We start from the raw sequence: 12,803 nt of genomic DNA, 5'->3' as shown, positions 1-12,803 counted from the left end.
AAAATGTATCTGAATGTGTCTGTGTTTGTTGGTGTGTTATTTTTTTCTCAGGATGGTGAGATTCACAAAGGAGCCGCTGAAAAGAAGAGAAGCAGCGTGGGCAAGCTTTCTCAGACCAACTCAGAAGACAGCGATGTGTTTGGTGAGTGGGAGCGTAGAGGAGAGGCCCCGGTTTCCTGCTTGGACTGTGAGCACACTACAGGGGAGCTGTATTTCAGGAGCCCGGGCCCATTCTAGTCTTTGCGGAGGTTTTGTTAAGGTTGTTGCTTCTGATTTGGCTTGGTTTTGTCTTCATGTGCATGTGTAGTTTTGAATACAAACTATCGTGTGACATAGTGCAGGCGTGGAAGTCAGCGGACAAGCTGAGTGTCAGTCCTCATGTGAAACAAGGTATCTTGTCCACTGTTGCACACATCTGACTGACTGGTCTGTGAGCTTCCAGAGGGTGTTCACCTCCCTCTCCTCTCAGACCTGGAATCACAGATGTACCCTGTTGCTCTTGGTTTTACGTGGATTCTAGGGCTCCAAATGCAGGTCCTCACATGTATGCAGCAAATCGTTTTACCCACTGGGCCATCTCCTCAGCCAGGCCACCTTCCCTGCCCTCCCACAGACCCTCTCCCACGTCACCTGGGGTTCTGGTTCATTTGTGTTCATGTTTGCTCTCTGTAGCCCTAAGGCTCCTCACAGTCTCCCTCTCTGCCAGTCTGTGGGGACGTCAGCAAGCCCCACAATGTTGAAACAATACTGATGAGGAAGTGAGTTTGCCAAAGCCTGTGCGTTGCTGCGCTGGGCTGGCTGCAGACAGTGAGTCAGCTGTTATCAGGGGAGGGTGGTCTCCACCATGCCACCTTCTTGTTGCCTCCTGAACACACACCGCTGCGCACATGCGTTTTGTTTCCTCCTCAGAAGGGACATGCATCCTCTTCTGATTTTTGTGGGATGTGGTTATCTCTTCCATGACTTCCCTCTCGCTTGGGCTCCCACAGCTGATCTGTCCCCAGGGGCACTGCTGTCTCCTCTCTTCCACTCAGACAGAAAAGGAAAGGGAAGTGTGGTAGAGAGCCAGCCTTCGTGGTTCACTGTCCTGAGAGCAAACAGCAGCCAGGCCAGACCACTGCAGGGATGGTGGCCCAGGTCACACAGTCTGGGTTGCAGTCCCTCAAGGCCGGTAACCCTTGGCCACACTCCCTAACCTGGCCTTCACTTGCTTACGCAAAGGTCTTTCTTCACACTTTCTCCACTGGGCAGTGCCATCTGCCCTGGCGTTCTGTTACTTTTCATTCTGAATAACTTGGTTACTTCAAAATTTCTTCCTTTTGTGCTTTATCCTTCTTGAGCAAGCACCTGTGGTTGAAAAACCCGTGCCAGGGCACAGTGGCACATTTCTGTAATCCCAGCGGAGGCAGAGGCAGAGGCAGGCAGAGGCCAGCCTGGTCTACAAAGCAAGTCCAAGACAGCCAAGGCTACACAGAGAAACCCTGTCTCTAAAAGACAAAAAAAGCCTGGGGAACAGTGTGACCCAAAAACTGAAAACCATGACTGTGAGATGGAACTGTGGTGGGCGCAAGCCAGTCGGGGGCGGGGAAGGTGGGTGGGGGTTCTCCTGGTTTCTTTGGCTCTCCTGGTGTCCATTTCCATGGGGATTTTCATGGGCATTCCTGTCCTTAGGAAGCGGAGTATTCACTTTTCAGTGGCAGAGGGAAGAGTAGAAGTCAGCCGTGTGGCTACCTGACAGGAAGTGCACAATGTAAAATATTCAGGGCAAGGCACAGCACAGGACACACTGTCTGCCTGAGCTGTGCTAGGATGCTGAGTGTGTCTTCAGGGGTGAATTCTTTGCCTGTGTGATCTAAGTATGTACACACAACTAATGCACATCGGTACACACAGAGGCATATCAGAAGTACCAAAGAAAAGGCAAAATACGTATTCCCAGGTTTACATTTTCCTTAAGCAAGTGCCACCTTTTGTATTAGGTTGTTTTTTTATGCTAGGGGTTGAGCTGAGGAGTTGAACACCTGCTAAGTGACTGCTTTGCCACTGAGCTGTGGCCCTAGTCCTAATTAATTGCTTTTTGGTTTATTTGTAATGGTAGCAGCCCTTACTTTACCATTAAGTCTGTGCTTACACACACACACACAATGTAAGTAACACAGGAACCATATCACATACAAGGCCTCAGTGAGCACCTCCTCAAACTGTGTAAAGGCTCTGATTCCTGAAGCTGTCTCCAAGACGGCCCTCCTTCGCCCAGACTGGAAGGTGTGTGACACCAAGGCAATGCAGAAGTTACAGGTCTCTCTCCAACACAAGCAGCAGCTGACTGCTGCTCCTGGGACCTGGGACAGGATGGCACTCATGCCTGTGGCATGCAGGCACTGAGCAGCTCCTGCTTTGCAGCCTGCAGCTGGATCCGAGTCACCCTCATGCATGCGTAGCTCGTGCTAGTCCCTCTGAGTCAGTGCCCAGGGGCATGTGAGGAAGCTGCTGCCTTTGGAAGTCCTAGCTCCACACACCCCTGAGTCAGGGAGGCTGGGAAGCCTCGTGTACCCTCGGGACTGCTCAGCAATCCTGAGTGACGCTGTGCACTGCTGGGGCTCTGCCCTTGAACTTGGTAACATTGCCTCCTGGCCTTCTCTGGAATCTACACACATTCTGGGCCAAAGATGAAAAACCACAACCGGGCAAAGAAAGCTCAAATTATCAGGGTTTTTCACTTTTTGTTTTTTGGGGGGTTTTGTTGTTGTTATTGTTTTGGTTTGTTTAGGGCTTTTGTTTTGTTGCTGTTTTGTTGTTGTGGGGTGTGTGTATATGTATGTGCTCACATGTGCCTGTGTGTGTGTGTGTGTGTGTGTGTGTGTGTGTGTGTGCATCAGAGAAGGGCAAATTTTGGAAGTTGGTTCTCTTTTTTGGCCTGTGTGTCCCAGGGATCTAACTCAGGTCACCAGGTTTGGCATTGACTGTGACCCACTGAGCCATCCCTCCAGCCTGAACTTGTACTGTAGAACCTAAGAAATATGCCAGAGGAGTCTTCATAAAACAATGGTGGTGCAGACATGGCTCCAAATGAAACCAGCGCCCTCCACTCTATGAGAGCTTCTCTGGCTGTCCAGTGGGCTTGTGGCCTGACAGGAAAGCCAGCCTCCTTGACAGTCCTCATATTTTGTGACCATTGAGCTGGCTGTGGCCCCAAGCTTTTAGAGACCGTTTCGTTTTTGTGTCAGATGAACAGGTAAATGTAGAATGTAGTGAAAACTGTCTCCTCTAGCTGACACCCCTCCCCCCCAAGGATTTCGGACATGTTGAGTGAGGGCTGTGGGATACCGTTTCCATTACGAAAGCGCTCCTGGGTGGGACGGACTAGACAGTAAAAGAGAAGCTTGCAGGCAAGGCTGGCACACGGGCTACACCTGATGGCGGCTCTGAGCCGGTCAACTGGATCCAGACACACTTCCTCAGTGACTTTTCCAGCCCAGAGGCAATCCTTGACTAGGCAGCACCACACACCCTTTGAGAGCTTATGCTTCTGGGTAAAATACCACTGAAAGGTTGTTTCCGTCTCACGGGAGCATCTCGGCAGGCACGGAGTCACACCTCCGTGCTCTTCCTCTGTCAGCCTTGTGGTTACATCTCAGGCCTGGTTGCCTGGCTACACAGGAGGAAGGAAATATTGCAGGGCACAGTAGCCTGGGGAACCGTGTTGTCCCCGTTTTGAGGAACCAGGGTATTTTTCCTCTGGCCAGTCTTTAAACTTTGTGGAGCCATACAACCGCACACACTGCGCATACCATCCTGTCACTTGAAGGCTGTGGAGAAGGAAGGCAACACGCCCCATGTGTTTCCTACAGAGCTCTCCAAAACAAGGGCTCTCCTGGGCAGGTCCGAGCAAGTCTGAGCAATCTCAACATCTTTTTTTAATTTACTCTAGTCATACATATCAGCCACCAGAAGAGGGCGCCACATCTTCGCAGGCGCGACCAGTTCCTTCCAGCTAGCCCAGGGCTGAGACGTTGCTTGAGGTTGCACAAATTGCCCAAGGTTGACAGGTGCTGCAGGCAAGGATAGCTTAATCACAGTCACACCTTCCTCCCACTGCTGTCCTTGTCACTCTGTATCTGCCAGAGACGTGCACAGGCGAGGTCAGGTTCAGGTGACGGAGATGGAGCTGATGTGTTCAGTGCAGAAGGACAGCATATTCATCAGAAATGTCTGCACGCACTTGTCACGCTGGTTCCCACAGCTTGAGTCAGACTGCAGAAGGGGACACACAGGAGCAAGAGACTGTCAAGCTGGGAGGTCTAGATCCCATAAAGACGCAGCCGTGACGACCGTGGTTGCTGTGTCCCTTTAAGTGTGAGCTCTGGCCACCTACAGGGGAAGTCGGATGCCGTGTGTCACAGGATGTGGCAGAGTTGTATGATTTTGGGCCGTTTGCCTCTTTGTCTCCTTCACCGTGAGGGGCGCTGAGGACAGGATCCCTGAGTGGTGAAGTGTCCACGTGTGCCCAGGCAGGCCATCTGGTCCTTCACCGTGAGGGGCGCTGAGGACAGGATCCCTGAGTGGTGAAGTGTCCATGTGTGCCCAGGCAGGCCATCTGGTCCTGCCAGCACGAGTATGTGTCTATTGGCCCTGTGTTCACGTGTTTGTTTGTTTATTTAGGTTTTTCATGGTTTTAGTTTTATTTATTTTATGCATATGTGTGTTTGCATGCGTGTGTGTAGAGATACCACGGTGCCTGAGGAGGTCAGAAGAGGGCCCAGGATTCCCTGGAATTGGAGTTACGGATGGTTGTGAGCTGCCATTTGAGTGCTGAGAACCAAACCTCAGATCCCCTATAAGATCAGCAAGTGCTCTTAACACTGAGCCATCTTTCCAGCCTCGTTTATTTGATGTTTGAGACAATATCTTTCTCTGTTGCCCAGGATAACCAAGAACTCATGACAGTCCTCCAGCCTCATCCTCTTGGGTACCATGGTACTGGTGTGTACCCTCCAGCCGGCCCAGCTCCTATCATTACAAAGAGCTTTACACGGGCATCTTCAAGGATGCAAAGTTTTGTTTAACAAGTTCTAAGAATTTTCCAGCTTAGATTTTTACTAGAGGTGACGGGTACATTCTGTTTATCAGCCACAAAATGCCATGTCCGATGGCTTCTCTGTTGGGATAGCCTCAGTCAAAGCCTCAGCCTTTGTCAGCAGACCCGATCTGACCCACAGACAGAGCTGGACCTTGCTCAGTCAGGGTTTGGATGGGTGTGGCCCAGGGATGCAGGTCCCTATGCTAGAAAAAAAAAAAAAAAAAAAAGAAGGTAGTCAGAAGCTGACGCCCCCTCATCCCCTGTCCAGCTAGGGGTGAGTAATGAGTCCCGGGAAAAGGACACGTGAGCGCTGTCTTAGCACAGGGACGCTTCACCCGGCCCGCTTGTCAGCTTACACTTCATTACGGTGTTCCCGTTTTTCCTTCTGTCGGAGGCGCCCACTTCTACCCAACACTGAGGGCATCAGAGGAAGAGCAGGTGGGCAGTCTGGGTGTCATGGAGCACACATAAAATTGCAGTGCTGAGGAGGTGGAGGCAGAAAGAACCCTGCTTACAAACAAGAAACTTAGAGCTCTGCCATGTTTCCACCTGTGGCAGGCCTGTTAGCATTTCTGCTGCTCCATTGCTCATAACTGGGAATTAGTGCCCATCTGTGGACGGCTTGGGAGCCAGAAAAAGAACCAAACAACATTTGGTGCTAGTACCTCCTTAGTCACTGGCATCCAGATGTCCTAGTAAAAATGTCATTTATGACAAATGCTGTGCGTGCAGCTTTGAATGGCGTAGCTGTGTCTCAGTGACGTGAGTCCAAATCCATCCGCTTTCACCACACCAGTAAATAAGTCCCCTTTGAGCACTTTGAATGTGCTTGCAGTATTCCAGGGTGGAGCCAGGGGGACCAGGGGGAAGAGGAAACAACAGAGGATTGGGATGTTTTGACACCGGTTGAACCGTGGAAAGCAAAGGCATTTTTTGATGTTGCTTTTCAAGTTCCCAGTCAGTGTTCTGATGTAGGGAAGCTTCCTCAGCAAGAGGATGAGCGGAACCGAGGGAGCAAAGACAGCTGGGAAGAGGCACTGTGCCTTAACCAGGACCTATGCTGTCCACATGGAGGCAGGAAGACAGACCTCCAGCTGAACGAACAGGACAGGAGCTGGGAGAAGAAAAGTTCGTCTCTCCAGCTGACAGAGCCGGGCTGTTCTTACACATTGAACATAGTCGAAGAGGGAGTCCCAGGTGTTCCCTGAGCAGCTCCACCCCAACCCCTAACTTACTCAGCTACTCAGTGAGGACCAATTGAGTTGCGTTTACAGGTATGCAATCTTTCTTCTTGTGTGGTGTGAGCCTCCAGCCACCTGCCCTACTCTGAGCTCTCGGTATCAGGAGCCTTGAGCACATGATATTTTAATCAACTGATAAACAGCTAAGTAGAGTCTTGGTGTCAGTGTGGACTTGCCCAGAACTTCCAAAAAACCCAAGCGTGCTCTGCACGTAGGATTTTCATTCTTTATTCACACACACATATTCACACCTTTAAAATGAAACACCCCTGTATTGATTTCACTCCTTAACATATGTATACTTAATTAACAGACTAAAATTATGGAATTTAAATTAATTGATAGGCTAGAGGATATGCTCTAACTATCTGATAGACTATCCCCTATTCAATTTTGTGCTCTGACCTGTTTTACCACCGACACTAGTGGTCCTGATTAGCATCCTTTTGAAAACTTCTTCTTCTCGCCTTTGGGAGTTTAGGACTCCAGTCTCCCTGGAAACATTAAAGATGCAAAAATAGATATGTTCAGGTGTGACTTCACTGGCCTGGTGTCCAGTTCCGAAGTCTCCAGGGTCTCATCAAAGTGACCTGCTCAACCCGATAAGCCTTTGAATTTTCGACTTTAAGACTTTAATCTTTAAGAGACTCCCATGACCTTTGCGATCCAGTGATTTCAGCTGCATATAAGGCTCGTCCACAATTTAATCCCTTAGATGAGCATATTCCTCCTGTTCTTGACTAGCTCAGCTAAATCCCACCCCCCACACACCTCCATTACTAAAGGATGAGCTAGGAAACAGCAAGGAAAGGTCAGCGCAGCAACATGGAAACCCAGCAGCACAGACACCGCCCCGGCAGATCTGTGAGTGTCACACAGGACAAGCCACGGATGAGCTTGGTTCCTCCTCAGTCCTACTCCCCAGATACCCATGAGGCAAGCTCCAACACTCCCCTGTGCCCACCCACCCAGTGTCCCCCTCACAGCTACGTTTCCTAGGCTAGAAGTGCAGTCCATTAGGACCAGAGAGCCATTCCCAGCAGTCAAATGACCAACGGGGCTGGGCATTCCACCCCTGTGTCCTTGCCATTTGCAGCCCACATGGCCTCTCTCCTGGGCTTATTGTCTGCACCTCTTCTCAGAAGATATGCCATCATTCTTGGCTCCTCTAACTTTTCAGGGGAGTCTTCATTGTATCTTTGAATCCACCCTCACACTTTCATGGCCTGAGCTTTTGGGGGAACTCCTATGGTGATCCTGACCGAACCATGCATTGTCTGGACTCATAGGCTTTACTTTGAGAAGCCTCCGTGATCCTATAGCTCTTACATTCTGCATGGCTGAAAACCCAGCACTGTGTGGACTCTGCCAAATTCTGTCTTCAGTTCAAACTTCAGTTCAGCTCCACTGCATAAGAGCCTGAGTGTCTTGGTGCCTGAGCTTATGTAAGCACAACCCTAGAGGGCGCTGTAGAAGCAGGCTAACCCACTTAACACTCACTGTCATCCTTGAGGGGAGATGTGTCTGCAAAGGGGACTGAAGTGAAGTCATATGAATGCCCAAATCTTCGGGGCTCGGAACCCAGCTGCTTTGTGTCTTGGCTCGGAGGGCAGAACACAGAGGTTCTGAGAGGCAGAACACAGAGAGGAAGGTGGCGCTTCAGCTGGAGGCTCTGGTGCCAGCCACAGTGACTTTCATCACTTTCTTCCTGGTGCTCCGACCGGGAGTGTCAGACAGTCTCTCCTCCATACAAGCACCAAGAAGAGGAAGGGCACAGAAGGGGGACACTGCCCCAGTGGGCGCTGCCTCTGATGACTTGTTGCTTGGCCCCTGTGTGACGGAAGTTGAGGTGGTGGGTGAGAGCAAACGACGTCAGTCTGTTCACTACTAGATCTCACAACAGGGTGTGTCTTAGGGCAGCTTCCTTTCTCTTCTGAGACAGGGCTTCTCTGCAGCCCTAGCCCTGGCTGTCCTGGGCTACTCACTGTGTAGACCAGCCTGGCCTTGAACTCACAGCAATCTACCTGCCTCTGCCTCCCGAGTGCTGGTATTAAAGGCGTGTGCCACTGTGCCCCCCTAGGAGCAGCTTCTTCAATACTGAGAGCATGGTGGGTGGGCACAGCTCTACCCTGTGCCTTCTGTGCCCCACTTTCCTGTTATACCTCCTTTCTCAGACATCCCCTCCCTTGGCACAGCCTCTGCAGACCCCTGAAATCCACCAAATTCCCCCCATTCTGTATCTCTGACAGCCTGGGCTATTGTGTGTGTGTGTTCATGTACATGTATGGTGAGTGCATGCCAGTGCACACATACATGTGTTTGACATGTGCATATGGGTATGTGCATGTGTGCAGATTTACATACAGGTGTGAGTATGTGTGTTTGAGTGTGTGTGAGTGTGTATATGAGAGTGTGTGTGTGTGTGTGTGTGTGTGTGTGTGTGTGTAAGACCCCTTCTGCCAGGGCTGAGCTGCCTCTGCTATGGTGCTCCTGTGGAAGACAGTAAAGTGTGTGGGGTTTAAAGTGTCCAGGGTATGCCGCTGCCTTTTTTCCCACTTGTTGAAGAACTTCTCCCGCAGAGCTGAAACTCCCAGAACAGGGTGGTAGCTGTAGTGAAGCTGTGCCATTCCAGGTGGGAGGAAGAGGAGGAGGCAAGTGGCTAGGCAGCAATTCCTGGGAGCCTGGGGCTGTGCAGGCTGACTCCCACAGAGCAGCTATGGCTGCCTGTGCCTAACGGGCTCAGATGGCCTGCCCTGGAGAGCCCCACTTTTAAATGCCTGGAGTCACTCGGGGTCAGCAGAGCCACAATAGGACAGCGAGCAGATAGTGAGAACAAAGAGGGAATACAGCCTCCCAAGGCACAAATAGCAGATGTGATGGGCTTTGGCCATTTGGGCAGCAGTGCGCCCTGCCCACAGCCCAGGAATGCTGATAGTCTTCCCCATGGAAGGGCCCACTGGAGACATCTTGTGCCCACCACGATCCCTTTGAGTATTTTAAGCGCCTTGGGTGTGATCCCCGTTCAAAAGCACCTGCATTTGGTCTTCACCAGCAAAAGGGACTATTTTACATTTGTCTGAATTTGGCACTGGACTTGGGAGCCCCAGTGTCCTGTAGGAAGGTCACACTTTTCCAGTTAACCCTTCCTGCTTATACAAACACACTGTGTGGGGACCGTCACCAGAACCAGGATGTCCCCAATCTCCCAGAAGGATCCTTAAGGAAATAGGTGGCACTTTTCTCAGGGGCACGTTCATGTCAGTATCCCTCACATGTACGAAATAAAGTGTCAGGAAGGACACTTGCCTTGCCATCCTGGCATTCGGAGAGTTTTCCTCGCTCCCCTCCCGTTCCATGATCTTTACCCATTTCACCCCAAAGCCCAACACACTCCCCTCTGCTCCCATGTTTCTTCTAAATCCTGCTGAGGAGTGTCGAATGTGAGTATTTGGAAAGCCGTTGGTAAGCGTTACTCCCAACCTTCCTGCCCTGTGCCCGGGGCAGCTCCAGCCACTCAGCAGCCAAGGCAGGCTTGGCACTACCCATGGCCCATCCTGTCTCACTCATACCTGCCGAGAAGGCATCTGGACGCAGCCCCCTCGAAGGCAGCACAGACCCAGGTTGTTTGGGCATCCCAGCAGGTAAACTCTCGTTAGCTTTTTCACTGTTAACTGAGCCAGATCAACAGTTAGACAGCAGTTTCTACAGAGTCCATTATGAAGAATGGAAAGGACAAGGTTGGAGGGGCGAGTGAAGCCTGGGTAGCTTGCTGTGACTTATGGACGTTAGAGTCGGAATGAACCATGGGTTTGCAACTTCTGACCCGACCACTGTTATTCACAGCTCCTGCTGCTCACAAACTAACTACAACTTAACCAAGAAAGCTCTCCTCTTTCTTCCTAGCTTGGAGAATTTTGTTTGTCTTTTATTATCGTGTTTAAAGCTTTCCTTTAGCTGAAAAGGTTTCATTTGAACAGAACATGCCCTCACGTTGCATTCATTTTCCTGGAATCTTTATTCAGATCCAAACGTACTAAAGGCAAGCCTAGCTGGTGTCCCCTCCCAGACCTGCTTTTTTTTGCTAGAATTAAGAGTGGCAAGCACTTCCCTGGGGTGTGTGCTTGAGATGATGGCATTAATAAATAAATCCATAATGGCTTTTCCCTCCGAAGAAATCCTATTAGTGACAATGTCATCTCTTTCCTGAAGAGAGGGCAGCTCCCGCCCCAGTGAGGCAGGATTTGACACACTCATACGCTGCTGTTGATACACTCATTTGCCACACACACTCTCATGTCCAGCCCCACCGGCTGCTTCCTAGGGACTCAAGGCTCGGATACCACACCCTGAGGTTGTCACTTCCCTGCGCTGATGTGGTACTGGGAAGGTCAGCCACACCTGGCTCCATAGCCACTCCACTCTCCTAGTTCAAGGGTAGCTAATGGCAGAAGGGCTTTGAAATTTTCCATGCAGTTAGAAGTAGAGATACCTTCCAAGGCACTGGATATGGGCCAAGCTGCTGCATTTGTCATCCTATGGATGTGGCTGAAAGAAAAACTGGTACAGAGTGGCTATGGACTCAGTCCTGGACGTCACCGGCTTTTCCTCCTGAGCAGTGGTACAGAGGGATCTTCCCAGCTGTTTCAGTGATACAGGGACCCTACCACATCTTCAAAGCCTCTCTCTCTCTTTCTCTCTTCCTCCTCCTCTTCCTCCTCCTCTCCCCATCTCTCTGTGTGTGCACGCCACACATATGCATCTATATGTGCATACATATGTGTGTATATGCAACTATCTAGGATCACATGGCGATGAGGAGCTGCCCACAATCTCAACGAAAAAGTGGAAAAAGTGGGAGTGCATTCACTCTGACCACAATCACACAGAGGGCGACACAGGAGGGAGCACAAACCACGTGACCACAGACAGGCCCAGGTCCTTCTTTTGAAAAAGCCTGGATCCTGAAGACAATGAGCAGCAACAGCCTTTGGCTCGAAACCAAAGGTCCGTGTGGATCTGATACCAAGTCGATGCAGCCTAGCAAAGTTAGACAGTCGTACTTCCTCCACTGTCCCGAGCAGTGCAGACCTCTCTCTCTGTGGGTGGAGGTGCAGCTCTAGCTTCCCCAGGCTCCTGTGCCAGCAGGAGCAGCTCACACTTACAGGAAGTATAGCAGTCCTTCAGAATTTTGAGTCTTCAATGGCCAAGGTCCCCAAATCTTTCTCCTTTTCTAACCCTTTCTTCCTCGGTTTGTTTTGTTGAGACATCATGTGACTGTAGACCAGGCTAGCGTCAGGCTCCTGGTGTTCCGCCTGCCTCAGCCTCCTGAGTGCAGAGATGATAGGCATGGACCACCACATCCAGCTTCTTCCATGTTTCCACAACTGCCTCTCTGCAGCAAGATCCCGGGGTCAGGGCAGGAATGGCCCCACACCCCAGTTAGTCAGAAATTCACTCCTCAGGGGATTTTCCATGACATGGTCAGGTGTTTGGATCAGAACATTCGTGAAGTCAGGAGATGAACAGGAAGTGAGAGCGGCTGCCCAGAAAATCCCTGTCAAGTTTGCTGCTTGGTTTTTACTCTTCCAAGAGCCCCAAGTTGAACAGCGCTTTTTTTCCACGGCATCAGGAGTACACTTCACTCAGAGAGTGTAAGGGCTGCTAGCTGCCCAGTGGCAAATGCGGAAGTAAATCACATGCAGCTAGCAGTCGTGACCCTTAAGGACAGACTTACAGCAGCCGCGCCTTGCCTTTCTCCTTTACGCATTTTGTTTGTTTCCTCTGTTTTCCTCTTCATAAGCATAGGTGTAAGGTCAACTTCTTGAATTTCATTTATGCTGGGGTGTCCAGGGCTGCTTGCCCCTGGATGGCTGGCTCTGAAGATGCCATATTGCTCTGTCTTTTGTTGGCTGAGCTTTTACGCTGACCTCTACCCATTGGGCTATCTTAGGTGTTGGGTGTTAGTTTCTGGTGCTTCCTGGAATCCTGTGGTGGGGAGAATCCCTTTGGCAGGAAGATGATTTTTCCTGAAGGAGAACTCCTCAGCTTTTTGGGTATGGTCACTGATTGGCCGGTGTTTTTCAGGAATTGCCACAGCTCACCTCAGGCGTACAGACCTAAGTGGTAACTGTGGTCTTTGTTAGTCAAGTGGGCTCTCCTCTCACCAGGAGAAGTCCTGGAGACAGCTGCCCTGCTTGTGGGTTTCTTGCTGTAAATTTAGTGAGCTGCTGCTGTAACCTGGATGGCCCGCGGTTTGGTCAGCTTAGTTAGGGATAACTGGTCGCCCCATGGAGCAGTGTCTGGGGGCTGATCATGGGGATCCCAGGCTTCTGTAGGTCTGAGGTTGGAGCTCTGTGCCCCAGTATCCAAGTGGTAATCAGTGGCAAATGAGCACAGCTCTCATGCAGGCAGCAGGAGGCTTGAGCCTGGAGTCTGCGGGTCCCCAGAATCTTTTCCGGAGCTGGGTGTCCTGAGGTAGGGCC

The 12,803-nt window shown here is 50.8% G+C and overlaps 1 protein-coding gene across 2 annotated transcripts in view; it reads left to right on the top strand.

The window, feature by feature from the left end:
* Positions 1-12,803, top strand: part of Mbp (myelin basic protein) — an 80,745-nt gene that overhangs the window by 17,437 nt on the left and 50,505 nt on the right. For both annotated transcript variants that reach the window (XM_021658725.2, XM_021658724.2), the window contains exon 2: positions 52-142. In XM_021658725.2, coding sequence (XP_021514400.1) covers positions 52-142 — 91 coding nt within the window. The remainder of the gene's footprint in view (positions 1-51; positions 143-12,803) is intronic.

This window comes from Meriones unguiculatus, chromosome 2 (assembly GCF_030254825.1).
Source record: "Meriones unguiculatus strain TT.TT164.6M chromosome 2, Bangor_MerUng_6.1, whole genome shotgun sequence".
Taxonomy (NCBI): Eukaryota; Metazoa; Chordata; class Mammalia; order Rodentia; family Muridae; genus Meriones; species Meriones unguiculatus.
The sequence above is the reverse complement of the archived record's forward strand: the minus strand, read 5'-3'. Positions and strand labels throughout refer to the sequence as shown.